Here is a 15,131-nt window from a genome sequence, read left to right as displayed (position 1 = left end):
GGTGCAGGAGGGTGCTTCAGGCTGGGACTGAGTGGTTCAGAGGGCAGGAGGCGGATAAGGGATGGGGAGGAGGTTGGGGTGCTGGAGGGGGCCAGGGGTGCAGGCTCCGGGAGGCGCTTACCTCAAGCAGCTCCCGGAAACAGCAGCATGTGTCACGGAGTGTGGGGGAGCTCAGGGCCCTGCACCCCCGGCTTCCTGCGATTCACCATGACTCTCAGCCAGCCAGTAAAGCAGAAGGTTTATTTAGACGACAGGAACACAGTCCAAGACTGGTCTTTCAGTCACAGTCAACAGGATCCGCCCCAGTTAGGTCCATTTTGGGGTCCCAGGGCCCCACAGCCCCCTTGGGAGGTCAGAGCCCTGTCTACCTCCCAGCCATTCCACCAGCCAGCTCCTGAAACTCTCCCTTCAGTGACCCCTCCCACAGCCTTTGTTCAGTTTCCCCGCAAAAGTGTCACCTGGCCTCTAACTCCTTCCTGGGTTCTCATGTTACATGCTCAGGTATCTTCCCTCAAGGCCAGTCTCCCATCCCCCAATGCAGACCGTCCTAGCCAACCTCCCCTGCCTTCCCAGCCAACACTCCCCACTCAGCATTCAAAGACCACATTAAGAACAGTCCCAGTTCGTCACAGCATGTACTCCCCTCCGGCTCCTATGTGGAGGTGCAGCCAGATGGCTCTGCACAGGGCCCTGTCCGCAGGTGCCATTGGCTGTGATTCCTGACCAATGGGAGCTGCGGGGGCAGCGCTTGGGGTGGGGGCAGTGTGGGAAGCCCCCTGGCTGCCTCTACATGTAGGAGCCAGAGGGGGGACATGCCGCTGCTTCTGGGAGCCGCACAGATCCATGGCATGTGCAGAGTGGGGCAAGCCCCCAACCCCGCTCCCCGCTGGAGCTGGCCAAGCCCCAGACCCCGCTCCCCGGTGGGAACTCAAGGCCGGATTAAAATGTCTGAAAGGCCCGATGCGGTCCCCAGGCTGTAGTTTACCCACCCCTGCTCCAGGGCATCTGTAACAGGAGGCAGGGCTCAGGGAGCAGCCAGCCAGCCCTGCATTTGCAGTCTCTCCCCGCTGTCAGTTTCTGCTGCCTCGGCGCTTGGTTCAGCAGCCCCGGGTCCTATTCCCCAGGATTATGATAATAACATGTCACAGGTCTATAGCACCTTTCCTGTGGAAGGCTCAAAGGGCTTTGGGTAAGCATTATAAACCCCATCACGCAGAGCGGGAGACAAGCACACAGGGGAAGTGACCAGCCCAAGGTCGGTCTCCCCACCAGTAAGGGCAGAGCCAGGGATCCAGAAGTCCTGACTGCTAAGCCCCTCTTCTAAGCACAGACCACACTCCTTACCAGAGCTAGCGATGGAACCCAGGAGCCCTCCCAGTCCCCTGCTCTAACCACTAGACCAGGCTCCTCCGGGCTCAGTCACAAATGTATTCTGAAAGGGATGGAGTGGCTGGATCACTTGCTCACTGTGGAAATGCAGCCATCGCTGGGGCGGAGCACAGCAGCTGCTCACCCACACATGACCATGCTGTGCAACAACCTAGGGGAAGAGAAGAAAAGGATCCTGGAGCTAGCTGAAGCTGCAGGGGGGATTTGGTGCGGCACAGTAGGACCCAGGCTGGAATTTGGCCAGGACACTGGGGTTCTTTGGGGAAACGACCAGGGGATCTTTAAAATCCCCAAAGGATCAGTTTTACTGCTTGTCTAAATGGCAGCCCCTCCAGCAGCACAGCACCCCCTAGTGCCACGCTGGGGCATTGGCGTCAGCACTGACTGCCTGGGGAGAGCACCCACTACTGACTGACTAATACCACTTCCTGCAGTTCCTGGGTTCTACTTGGAGACCTCTCATCTGGGGGCTGCGTCACGTGATCACAATAGGCCATGCACTTATTAATAAAAGACCCACATGGGCCAATCTAAGCTCGTGGAAACCAGAGGCTGCTAGTGGCAGTTCCAGGGACCGTTTAACCTTGCTACAGCCAGCAACAGCACCAAACCCCCCATCTCATAGTCAATGGCAAAACCTGCCGGCAGCTCGGTGGTACGTCATCCCCCCGCAGAACATGGAGTTGAGCAAAACTCAGCCATGGGAGAACCAGGAAATGCACAGTTAAGGGTTTCTCCTGCCCCCCCTTCCTGATAGGGAGCAGGTGTATGAGCCTAGCCCCTCCGCCCCTTCATCTCTGCTGCCCTCAGGAACTTCCCGGACTGCCACCAACCGAGGCCCAGAGACGATGCTGGATTCCAGGCTCCATCTCCTTTTCAGCCCAGGCTGCTGGCATGTTGGCGCTGCCTAGGCTGCTGCCTCGGGGCGTTATGGCTTCATGGGGTTTGGTCCTTGTGGGCTGCCATGCGACATGGCGTGTCCCAAGCAGGGTGGGATGCACAGAGGGAGCTAACCCTGTACTAACGAGAGCTGCCCCAGCCACCAGAAAGGGGACCTCCCCCAAGGCTGACGTCTGCTCTGGTGTCTCCTCACGAACACATAGCGCATGCTCAGGCCAGGCCTCCTGCAGGGCCCAGCTGTGATGCTTTACATGGCAGTTCCTGGGCTTCCTGCACTGGGATGTAAGTCACCAGCCTCGCCCCTGCCCAGCAGCCCCTTTCTGTTGCTCCTGGTGGAGCTGTGAGGAGTCCCAGCTTGCTGGCTGCAGGCGAGGGTGGGCTCAGCACGGAACTTCCTCCCAGCTCAGATGGGCAGGGACCTCGGGGAGTTTGCCTTCCTCTGCAGCTCAGGGACTCTCTGGGCATATCCCAGCAAATCAATTTGCTGCCACTGACAGGGTCTTGGGCGTAGGGCCCCTTGGTTCCTGAGGACGGCAATGCTTTGATCTAATTAGAGACTTTGGGCTCAGTGCAGGGGCGGATGGGTGCCATTCGGGGCCTGTGCTACACAGGCAGCCAGGAGATGGTCTAGGGCCCTTCTGGACTTAAATGCTGTGAAGCTTCCCCTTGCACGGTCCTGCTGCTTTATCAACAAGCAACCTCTGCCCCACCGAGCCAGTCCTCTGCAGCCTCCCAGCTCTGCTGCTGCCCCTCAGTCCGAACCCCCAGCCCCTGCTAGCCCAGCCCTGGGCTCCCCCAAGCTCTGCCGCTGCCCCTCACTCTCCACCCACAGCCCCTGCTAGCCCAGTCCTAAGTCCCCTCCCAATTCCTCCAGCACATCCCAGTTCTGACCTGACTCCCCCTGCACTATGCCACCCTGGCTGCCCCAGGGCAGAGTGTACCCGTCGGGCTGTAGCTCTCTCCTCGACCACCCCCATGAGTGCAGGGCTGTTTCGGAGTCCGCTGGGCTGGTGGCATCCCCCGACCCTGGTGCCACTCACAGCGCATATGCTTCTCCCTCCAGGACGTGGCCACAATGCAGTTCTGTGCCAACAAGCTGGACAAGAAAGATTTCTTCGGGAAGTCCGACCCCTTCATGGTGTTCTACCGAAGCAATGAGGATGGAACGTAAGTGCCAACCCAGCGCTCACCTCCCCAGGCTAGCAGGCCTGGGGCAGGGTCCCATACCTACCTGCCATGGCGCCATGCTGGCCCCTCAAGGTTCCTCCCTCTTGCTTCCAGCCCTCTGCCTGGTTCAGGCAAAGAGCAGAGACAGCAGCATCCTTCAGCTGGGGATGGGTGGGAGGGGGAGAGGCCCTCACTGGCTAGCTGGGCCTGCCACACTCCCGTGGGGAAGCACAGGTGGAAACAGGGCTGGGGAGGTGTTTGCTGCTATGGCTGACCCCTGGTGCACTGATCAGTGTGAAGGAATGGGTGCATTCAGGCCTGAGCCAGCACCCAGGAGCCGTCACCCAGTGACGTGCATGGCACCCTAAAGCTGTGAGGAGTCCGGGACAGACAGCACCCTAGACAGCCTTGCTTTAGCTGGCAGTCTGGCAAAGGCCGCCGTTCCAAGAGTTAATGGCAGAATTCCCCTAGATTTCTTGCTGCACCTCAAGATACCTGGGAAGGGACCCTCGGGGTCGGCCATAACCTGCTACCGTGACTGGCTCCAGGGTGCTCAGCGGTGGGAGTGTCCGCCATGTAAAACACCACTCGGTTCCCAGCCCAGACAAACCTGTGGGATGCAACATGCATTAACCCCCTCCCACCCCCCGCCGCCATTCACACCCATGCAAAGTGCATGTGACAGCTCTGATCTGCTGGGCATGGGGGCTGGTGCATCCCTAGGCAGCAGGGCGCGGGGAGCCAACCTCCCCTCGCAGCACATTGCAAGGTGCTGTATGAAATTCCTCCTGAGTTCTCCCGAATCCGGCAGATGAGAGAAGAAACGAGGCTGTAATTCCTCCGGGGGATGGGAACGCTTAATGAGCCGTGTGCCAAGTAGAATGGAGACATTCATCCCATTGATCTCTCTAAATCAAAGACAAACAGGGCAGGGGTGAGCTGGCGCTCCCATTCGGAGCACATGCCGCAGGCTTGCATCAAAGGCAGCCCCTCTGACTCCTCTGCGCCCCCCCCCCCCCCCCCCAAACTGCCTTCCTTCACTGTGATGATCGGCATATTGCACGGGGCCTTGGAGACACGTCCCATTTACCCTGGGCCTGCTGGACGCAGACATCTGGGAGGCTCACACCCAGGGTGGGTGCTGTAAGCCGGCCAGGTCCATAGCATGGTGAGACCCTGTGCTCCCTGAGTGCTCCCCAGAGGGGCAGGGCCTGAGCATGAGAGGTTATGGAGTCTGAGAAGTGCCTAGATGCGACAGCGAGGGGCACCCAGCACCCTCAGCTCCCACTGACTTCAGTGGGAGTCATGAGCACTCAGGTCCTCTCAGGATCAGGCCCTGAGAGGCCAAAAGCTGACCGGCCCCTGCAGGCTGGTCTCCCCTCTCAGCCCTAGACCCTCTGTGTATCTGGGCTGAGGCCCATGGGTGCAGGAGCGAATTGAGTCTCACCCTGCAGCTGCCCGTATGGAGAGGATGTCGGGACATCCATCTGCAGGGCTGGGAACTCGCTCCAAAGCCCGCTAGAGTGATGTGAAGGCTCACGGTCTTTGGGTAAGGTGCCAGACAAGGCCGCAGGCTCTGAGGGGATTCTCCAGCTGCTAAAGCTTCGGTGGCAGCGTTCGCAAGGCCGGGCGAGTGTCCGTGGCGGCGTGAAGGCTAAGGGGCCGGGTTTGAAGGCCCCACACAGCCAGAGTGTGGGCCTAACACAGTCTCCAGGAAGGCGTCAGGGCTCTCAGGATTAGCCCATGGCTTGGTTGGATAACCACACGCCCCTCCCTGTCCCACAGCTTCACCATCTGCCACAAAACGGAAGTGGTTAAGAACACGCTCAACCCTGTGTGGCAGGCATTCTCCATCCCTGTGCGAGCCCTCTGCAATGGAGACTACGACAGGTAGGGGCCCTCTTGTCTCCCCTACCCACAACCTGCTGGCTTTGGGCTGGGGGGCGATGGGGTTAGGGTGGAGTAAGACTGCAAGTCCTGGATCCTCCCAAACATCGTTCCAAAGGGGCCTCTGGACAGCCTCTCGCCCCAGGGTGATTCTGCAGCTGCCCCCCTCCACAGCCGCTGCTCCCCCCGGAGGCGCCATGTGGGGTCCCTGCTACGGGTTGGCCTTTGACATAAGGTAACACAAACACGCAGAGACTGCCAGGTCAGAGGTCCTCCCCGCCTTTGGCTGTACATCAGTGGCCGCTCTGTACCCTCTTCCTTTAGTCTTGTTGGCAGCTGCAGTAGCTCCACGGCTTCAAACAAGCCCAGATCCCCTTAAGGGTGTTCACAAATAAGCAGTCTGTTTGCTGCCAGGTGCCACGATCTCCCTGGCCTAGAGGCTGCCAGGAATCATAGCCGTTAGAGATGAAAAAAAGGCACAGGGGGCTTTGAGTCCATCTACAGGCCCCCATCCAGCCAGTGCAGGATTGTTCCAATGAAGTGTACTGTCCGGTCCAGTCTTGTCTGAAGTCATTCCAGTGCTGGGGCTCTGATCCATAAGAACATAAGAATGGCCACACTGGGTCAGACCAAAGATCCATCTAGCCCAGTATCCTGTCTGCCGACAGTGGCCAATGCCAGGTGCTCCAGAGGGAATCAACAGAACAGGAAATCATCAAGTGATTCATTCCCTGTTGCCCATTCCCAGCTTCTGGCAAACAGAGGCTAGGGACACCATTCCTGCCCATCCTGGCTAATGGCCATCGATGGACCTATCCTCCATGAATTTATCTAGTTCTTTTTTTAACCCAGTTATAGTCTTGGCCTTCACAACATCCTCTGGCAAGGAGTTCCACAGGTTGCCTGTGCGTTGTGTGAAGAAATACTTCCTTTTGTTTGTTTTAAATCTGCTGCCTATTAATTTCATTTGGTGACCCCTAGTTCTCGTGTTGTGAGAAGGAGTAAATAACACTTCCTCATTTACTTTCTCCACACCAGTCATGATTTTATAGACCTCTATCATATCCCTCCTTCATTGTCTCTTTTCCAAGCTGAACAGTCCCAGTCTTTTTAATCTCTCCTCACCTCCATACTCTAACAGAGCGGAGTGCTACACTATATGTATATGGGGCAATGGGAAGGGAAGACTTTCCTACCCACACTAACTCCAGTACAAAAGACTTCTGAGATCTAAAAGGACACTTCACCGTGTCACCGTAGCAAGGCACTTCAAAGGGGCTCTCCCTGTCTGAAATCCTCCAGCTCTGCAGGTTGGGCTCAGCTCTAGATTGGACAGCCCCTGGTTGATCTCAGCGGTAGCAGAGTGAGGGATGGGGCCGCCATCCCCGGAGACAGCTGCCTCCCTGCAGAGGCAGTGTGCTCAGAGAGTGATTGATGAGGCAGTGGGCGGCAGGGACGCAAATGGACAGGCCCTGGAGGTGGCTTCTTTGCTTTATTCAGAAAAGCCGGTAGCGCCTCTATATTTAAATCCCGGGGAAAAGTCAGTCGCCATTCCAGGGAGCAGGAGAGCCTGGCTGGGTGACAGGTGACTGACAAGAGTGCTAATCAGGCTAATGAGGGCACCTTCATGCTGACACACTGTACACAAAAATGCCAATTAGGGAGAGAATGAAGTCTAATAGGTACCATTAATCAACACGACATACTCTGCACTCAGCCTGGGGTATTCATAAAACATAATGCCACATGCACTGCACGGCTCTCTATGTGTCGGGGATAAAGCCAATGTTAATTACAGCCTTCTCTGGTGCAAACACACTAATAGTTACCTCTGCTTATAAGCTCTGCCTCTCCACCCCTGTACATTTCCAGGGCTAGCCTAAGAGCAGCTGTTTCTGCGAAGCGTGAGCTGCCTGATCCTCTAGCTGTGCAATGGGAAGCTGGTCTCTCATCCTGAGGGTGGGTGGTCAATTGCCTTCTATGCCACTGACTCACTGTGCGACCTTGGCCAATTCTCTTTGCACCTTAGTTCCCCAGTTGTGCATAATATTGTTTGCTTTGTTTAGGTAGATTGTAAACACCGCAGGGCATGGTCTGTCCCTCGCCATCTGTGTCCGCAGTGCCCAACACAATGGGGCCCTGCTCTCAATAAATACAAATATAATAAATCGAGCAGATATCAAATGACAAAAATTCCCCTGCTCCCGAGTATGAACAGGGCTGGTTTTATTCACTGATCTAGTGGAATCGGAATCCTTCTTAATCAGCCCCAGCCCCAGTGTAATCTGCTGGAGGATTAGCTAACCTTTGGGAGAGAATCTTCTGTGTCTGCAGCTCTCCTCCCTCTCCCATGTCATTCTACAGCAGCAGCATCTGACAGCACCTTGCGCTGCTTCCCTGGACTGAGCTGATGGCCTGTGAGTATTTCTCTCTGTGGGATTTCAGAGGCTTTACTGCAGGACCATGTTTAACAACAAAATGTTAGCGAGAGCAGCAGGAAACACTCAGTCCTGGGACATGTTCTTCTGTGGCACAACGTCGCTCTGTGTTTCTGTTTATTTGCGCAGCTCAAAGCATTTTCTGAGCAGTCTCATGTCACCCCTCCACGGCACATTTTGTTACACTCATTTTAAAAGATAGATAAACTGAGGCACAGTGAGCTTCAGACCTATTTTTTCAAAAGCATCCACTTCTTCTTAGCATGTGTGCAACATGCCTCAGGTGGCACGGGACCTGGATTCATCACCGAATTTGGTCTGCTGGTTGGATCATTAGCTTCCCTGGCTTGGGCCAGGTACTGACGAGGAGAAAGCATCCACTGCTCTGGGGTTTCTGGGTGAGACACCTAGAACCTGATTTTCAGAGGCCTGAAACTATCTTTAGTGGGAGTTGGAGCTACTCATTGGAACAGCAGCCATGGGAGTCAATGGAGCCGGACCCCTGCTGTGTGGGTTCTTTAATAACCCTGACCCAGGCCAGGCAGCCGGGGCTAGGAAATCAGTACCAGCTCTCCCGTGTGTCACACCATCCTGACATGGTGTCAGATGGGGGTAAGCCACTGGCAAACGGGGATCAAACGATGCCGCCCGAATCCCTCAGTCTAGATGGGAGGCTGGTAGAGAACAGAGGAGGTGGCTGCAGCATGGAGAGGTACTGCCGAGAAATCAGAGCTGTTGAAATCCTGCTGCTGCTCCATGCAGCAGAGCCCAGAGAGCCATAGCGGGCTGCAAAGTACGAGACAAAGTCCTTCAGAAACGTCACTGATCCAGGGAAGAATGTCGCTTGGGAAAGGCACGTTTTCTAATGCCAACCAACTGCCAGACAAGCTCTTGGCCGGTAAGTCACAGCCCTGCATGAAGCTGCGTTATGAGACTGAATGGCTACCAGATATATCAATTAGAGACCAAATTCTGGGGGTCTGATGAACAGACAGGCCCAAGCAAGGTCATTGTGAGGGGCAGACTTGACTTTGCAGAGCACAGTGGATACATTCTCCAAGAGCAAAATCTGAAACAAAATGCAGAAGAGCCACTGAAATCACAAGAGTTTCAACTGACCCATGTTCCCACTTTGGCACAGGTGTTTCTGAATCAAACAGGAAAGAGCACCTCTTACAGGTGGGCTCCTCCACGTTTTTCACTCGGCTGTTGTAGGACACAGCAAATAGCAATAAAATACCTTTAAAATCTCACTTTTCTCACCATTGGGATTCCAGGCGAGCTAGTAACCACAAATAGATCACCCTTGGGGAGTGGCTCCTTTGGGCAGTTCTTTTTGATACCTCAGTTCTAGCACACTGCATCTAGCCCCTACCAGGCACAGTCGACGGGGCTAGCGAAGGAGCCGGGTAAATGACAAAGGACTGGCTATAAACAACTGTGGTGGATTCCAGGGATCCTTTGTTGGCATATCACAGCACAGCTCACAACAGCTCAGAGACTCAGAAACTGGCAGAAGGGCAAAACTCGTAGTGCCATCACCTAGCAAGCTTCTCGAGCTAAAGACAATTAACCTGGAAGCAGTTACAGGAGAACCCTGCCCCAGGGAACTAGAACAGAAGTGGCAAGCATGCCACACAGACACCCCCATGGCAAGTAGGAAGGAATGCTAGATGCCAAACAGAAGCCAGCTGGCAGGCGGCTGAGGTCCCGTCCTCGCTGAGGCCATAGGTCCAAGCGGCCCATGAGGGCCAGTCGTGCAACAGGACAGAAGAACCTGACTAAAGCAAAGAGTCCCTTGGCTGTTTGCCTACAGGACACTGGGCATGCTGCTGATAGAGTTATCACAAGCCTGTCTGGTCACTGACAAGGAAACACGCCAGGAGCAGCAAACAAGCTGCAGGGGGCGGATGCAGGTTGGTAGCTGAACTGCCAACCGGAGTGGCTGTGTGATCAGAAAGGTGTGGAGGGTCCCGGGCAGTGGTTATTGACCGATCTCCACTAGGAGGGAGAATAATCATCTCACCTCTCAGAGGGGTCAGGCTGTCCCCGGTCTCTGCCCCACAGATCTCTATTGGTTTGTTACTACCTGGCTCTGCTAGTTCCCGGTTGTCCTGTCAGGCTGACATTGCATGTTACTGGATATTGGATTTTCAAGGGGAAAAAGAAGAGAAGATGTAACAGTAGCCCCTGGAGTCATGTGACTTTTATAAGCCTGACCAATGTCACATGACTAGGACCAGGAAATAAAGCCTTTTAGTGACACTCCCGTGGGCCACACTTACACTCAGCAGAGGGTTGCCACCTGGTTGGTGTTCACCCAGACAGGCCAGGTTTCGGTTTGTGTATCCGGGTGTCATTTGGCAAGCCCTGAGGTCTGTTTTTTTGGTCTGGGGGGGAAGAGGCGGAGCAGGGACGGGACCTCAAGGGAAGAGGTCGCTGGAGGCAGGACCTCAGGTGTCCAGTTACCAGCCACTAAAAAGGTGACAACCCTAACTCAGCACCTTGGGCTTGTGTGTCCCAAGATGGGCTCCCAACAGCCGAGCCATGCCAAATTACTAGGTATTTAGCATTATAGGCCTTTGTTACTGAGAATCTACCCAGCTTCACTGCCTGCTCTCAGCCCCCAAAGCAGCATTGCCAGCTCAACCTGCCGCTCCTCTGCTGCAAGACACGCTACAGAGGAAAGGGATTCGCTTCTCAGGCCGCCAGACACAAACAGACCCCGTAGTTCTCCCTGGCTGCTGAACTCCCAGACTGACTAACCCAGCCAGTCCCCCCCAGGGTCACCCTAAGTCCTGGTGTGGCGCATGCAGTCCTGGAAAGCTGTACCCTCCTGTCAGCTCACATACTGCTCTGGAGTGACGACTGACTCCTCCACGTGCACAGCCGATCCAGGGCACAAACAGAGCAGAACCCAGGCGTGGGGAGGCAGAGCCAATAATGTGGTTGGAGGCAGGAGGTCTGGAGGCCCGGAGTCAAGGAATGAGGAATATACCCAAACTATATTCTTCACTTGCAAGGTCTGGGTAAGTCTACTCAGCCCTGGGCTGGGAGAGACAGACGGTCCCTGGAGTGTTCTCCCAGCATGTCTCTGTCAGCGACTCATCTCCAGCTCCTACTGCCCACTCACCCTCCCTTCCTCTCTAGGCTGGAGTCTTTAATGATTTAGTGCCCCTTTGATCCTAAGATCAGACCTGAGTCTGACAAGTGGGCATTTCCCAGTTAACAGCTTCCCCATTGTTCTCTTAAGGACTCTTAGTATGCCCTCTGGCGGTACTTTATCTTTGGCATCCTTTAGTTTCCTGTTTGCTCCCCTGACAGCCTCCTGAGATTTAATTACATGCAGTCAGGCAAGATAATATCAAACAGGCAAACTGAGGTGCATGTAATATTAATAAAATATAGTACAGATAATGCCCTACTTCTCCACACCATCACATTGCCTCATGGGAGTTGTAGAGTGGGTGCATTGTATCCCCATTCTCTTCTGTGGTACAGGCTCTTTCTGAATTTCATCTCCCATGATACACTGCAGCCATGCAAGTGCCTTAATAAGCTGCCTTCTCTCACCAAGAAGGGAGACCATAGTGCATCATGGGAGATGTAGTCCAAGCAGGAAACTGGTGACTAGAAGCATGAATGTAGAGGTGAATGGGAGCATGAGGCACCCAAACTACAACTCCCATGAGGCACTGCATCAGCATTTCAGAATTGAAATATTTGGGGGTTTGATTATTCACCAGAAACTTTAAATTTTCAGTGGAAACCCCTTTCCCCATTTTCTGACTAGCCTTATGTACTGCCCGCTGTGAGGTCAGCCAGTATTATTATCCCTACACTACACACGGGGGCACCCCCAGAATTTTTCCATCTGGTACACACAACCCCCCCCCTTGTGCTTACTGTCCCTCTCCTGCCAGCTTCTCCAGGCAGGCGCTCACCGCAGCGCCTCTCCCTGCCGACAGGGTGGGCCAAAGGGGGAAATTGCCCAGGGGCCCAGGTGATGTAAAAGGATCCAGGGGCTCCTGCCTGCTGCCGCTGTAGCATCGGCCGGGAGTCCCAGGCCCTTTTAGCTCGCCCAGGCGGGCCAGGCTCCTAGGCCCACGCGGGGTGGTACCACGGGCGGCGAAGGTGGCCAGGTGGGCATGTGGAAGCCCTGGCCATGCCGGAAGAGCGTGCCCAGCAGCGCAACCAGCAGCGCAGCCGGCAGCAGCTCGCTGGGCTCCAGCCAGCACAGGCATAGCACCGCCCAAATGTCAGGCTGACCATGGGCCCATTGATTGTTCTGCCCTGGGGCCCGGAATTGCTGTCGGCCGGCCTGCCTAGTAGCATGTCTTGTGGCTATTGCTGAGCAAGTTCTCCGGGCAGAGCAGCCGGGACATAGGCTGCTGGAAGTGGAGCAGGGTCAGGCAGGGACTCAGGGTGAGCCCTGGTGCAGGAGCCAGGGAAGGGGTTGGAATGGGGGCAGGGAAGGGGTGGGAAGAGGCGGGGCAGAGGCGGGGCCTCATGGAAGGGGTGGGGCAGAGGCGGGGCCTCATGGAAGGGGTGGAGTGTGGGCAGGGCTGAGGGCGGCGGGTGGGAGGTGTCAGTAAATGCGGCCCTCAGGCCAATGTACTAGTCCTCATGTGGCCCTCGTGGTCATTTGAGTTTGAGACCCCTGGGCTAGACCATTCAGCCCTGTGAGTGTGAATCCTGTTCATCACATAGCAACGCAGAGTTTGAGGAACGCTTGGAGCAGGGGGTGGGACTAGATGACCTCCTGAGGTCCCTTCCAACCCTGATCTTCTATGATTCTATTCTGTGGTTTGCCGTGATGGATGAGAGAGACCCATGGATCACCCAGTCCAGTACCCATCTCTGCTCAGATGAAGGTGCAAGGATCAGACGATTATGGAGCCATGTGCTCATGGCACAGTCTCGTGCTGACCTGTTACTTAGAGCAGGGTTCTCAACCTTTTACTGTCTGAGGCCCACCCAACATGGTATAAAAACTCCACTGCCCACCTGTGCCACAATAACTGATTTTCTGTATATAAAAGCCAGGGCCAACATCAGGGGGTAGCAAGCAGGGCAATTGCCTGGGGTCCCATACCAAAGCTACATTGCTCAGGCTTCGGCTTCAACCCCAGTTGGCGGAGCTGAGGGCCCCGGGCTTAAGCCCCATGCAGTGGCGCTTTGGCTTTCTGTCCTGGGCTCCAGTTAGTCTAATGCTGGCCCTGCTTGGTGGACCCCTGAAACCTGCCCCAGATCCCTGGTTGAGAACCACTGAGTTAGAGGGTGAGTTAGAGGAGGGCGTGTAACCCTTTCCGAACACTTGGTTAGCTTTTCCTCTTTGTCTCAAGAGCCAGGTGACTGTCCAGTCCCCTTCTTCAAATCCTGCTCCGTTCTTGACCTCGTGATCTCTTGTGCCAGTGCATCCCACCAGGCTAATTGTGTGGAAAATATTGCGTCAATTTTCAGTTTGGCACCTTGCAGTTTCATTACAGTGGTAGCTTTTTCTATTCTTCTTCTTCATGCTATTCTATCTACGTCTCCTCGGAATCTGTCCCCTCATGCGAAAAACATTTTCAGACACTGTCTGTATGAAAGAAGCTGCTGTATTCCAGTGAATGAATATCATGGTTCTGATGTGTCTGGATCTGGCGTTCCAGACAGATGCACACATGGAGACAGCCAGCATACCGATACTGGGACATACGCATTGCTCCCAGAGAGCCTGCTGGACAAGAAACGCCCACCTCCACCCTGGTCGCTAAGGAGCCGCTGGCTGTCATGTCCTCCTCCCAACCCCCTCATAACAGTCTCCTGAGACAGTCACAGATCCCTGGCTCACTCACCAGCTGGAAACGCCTGTCACACACTCTGCCAGAGTTCCAGTTAGGGGGCGAGGCTGATAAATTTGCTTACGATTGTGTGTCTGGGGGTTGATGGCTTTGGGAGCCTAATTGCACTGGGGAAAGTGAATACACAGGGAGCCCTCCAGCTCCCTGGAGCTAATGCTCTGGGGCCAGGTCTCATTCTCGACAGCCTCTGGGGATTAGCCTTTGGAATGGGCTTCAGCTAGTTTAAGAGCCTCTTGAAGCCAGTCTGCCCAATCAAGGCTCTAGCCAGTTATAGCCCACAGCACTGTAGCTAGCTAGTAAGCTGGCTAGTTAAATAGGTGTTATGGATACGCAGCAAGAGAACAAGTCCAAAGCTGTTATAGAGCAAGGAAGGTACTGCAGACAGATGTAGCATAGATATGGTGCTGTAGGTAGATGCTATAGTTAGACATGCCACTGTAGGTGTGACATATATCCAATACAATGTGTCATACGATATGGTGATGTGATCGATATACATATACATGATAAATGTGTCATACACATGATATTATATACTATGATTTGTCACATAATATGGTGATATGATAGATACAACATATACATGGCATAATGTGTCATATGATCCTCTGATATGAAAGATGCAACATATACCTGATAGGCGTGACATACATGATAAATGTGACATATACACGATATGACATATCATATACATGACAGATGTGACATACACACAATATGGTGTGTCATATGGTGATGATCTATACATGCTGAGTGTGACACATACGTATTCCAGAATGCTAGATATGACATATGCCTGAAAGATGTGATGTATACATACTCCAGAATGATAAATGCAACATATAGATACTCCAGAATGATGCTGGAGATTATTTAGGGAGACATAGTGCATTATTGGAGGAGGATTTTTTTGCATCTTTCCTCCACACAATTCAAAGCTCTAAATTAATGCATAATAAATACATAAACAAATAATACCATCATGGATGTGCGTGTGGGGGTGTGAATTTGAGTGTTAACATAGCCAGGATATGTGTCTCCTTGTTTTGGACCCAGTACAGTCTTCCGTCTGTCTCTTCCTAGATTGTTAGCCATCCTGCTCACTTGCTGAGCTGGGTGGGGGAGCATTCGTTTAAATTACTTTGCAATCCTGGGTGTTTTTCTCTGAGGGTCTCCCAGGAGCACATCCCTCTGGATCAGTACTACCCCCTTCTTGGGCTTTGTTTTTTATTCACAATGGGAACTCAAAAGGAAACAATGCAAAGCCCAGTCCAAGCCTTGTCTCCTAGCTTAGCTGCTCCTCCTCAGGGCTGCTCAGCCCACACACTAGGACCTCCCTCTCTATTTAGACATACCCATCTCCCTTATAGCTGCCTGGGTAAAGAGCCAGCCACTTCAGAGAGCTAGAAGAACCCACTTAGGGCCAGATTTACAGAGGTATTTAGACACCTAACAATGCAGAGATACCCCTGAGCTGCTTGGGCACTTTTGTAAAATCCACTAG

General features: G+C 54.1%; 1 protein-coding gene across 1 annotated transcript in view; it reads left to right on the top strand.

Moving 5' to 3' along the window:
• Positions 1–15,131, top strand: part of CPNE5 (copine 5) — a 179,429-nt gene that overhangs the window by 88,264 nt on the left and 76,034 nt on the right. The window contains exons 9-10 of the mRNA XM_034767802.1: positions 3,353–3,456; positions 5,242–5,346. Of these exons, the coding sequence (XP_034623693.1) occupies positions 3,353–3,456; positions 5,242–5,346 (209 nt within the window). The remainder of the gene's footprint in view (positions 1–3,352; positions 3,457–5,241; positions 5,347–15,131) is intronic.

This window comes from Trachemys scripta, chromosome 4 (genome assembly GCF_013100865.1).
Source record: "Trachemys scripta elegans isolate TJP31775 chromosome 4, CAS_Tse_1.0, whole genome shotgun sequence".
Lineage (NCBI taxonomy): Eukaryota > Metazoa > Chordata > Testudines > Emydidae > Trachemys > Trachemys scripta.
Note: the sequence above shows the minus strand (reverse complement) of the source record. Positions and strands in the feature narration are given on the sequence as shown.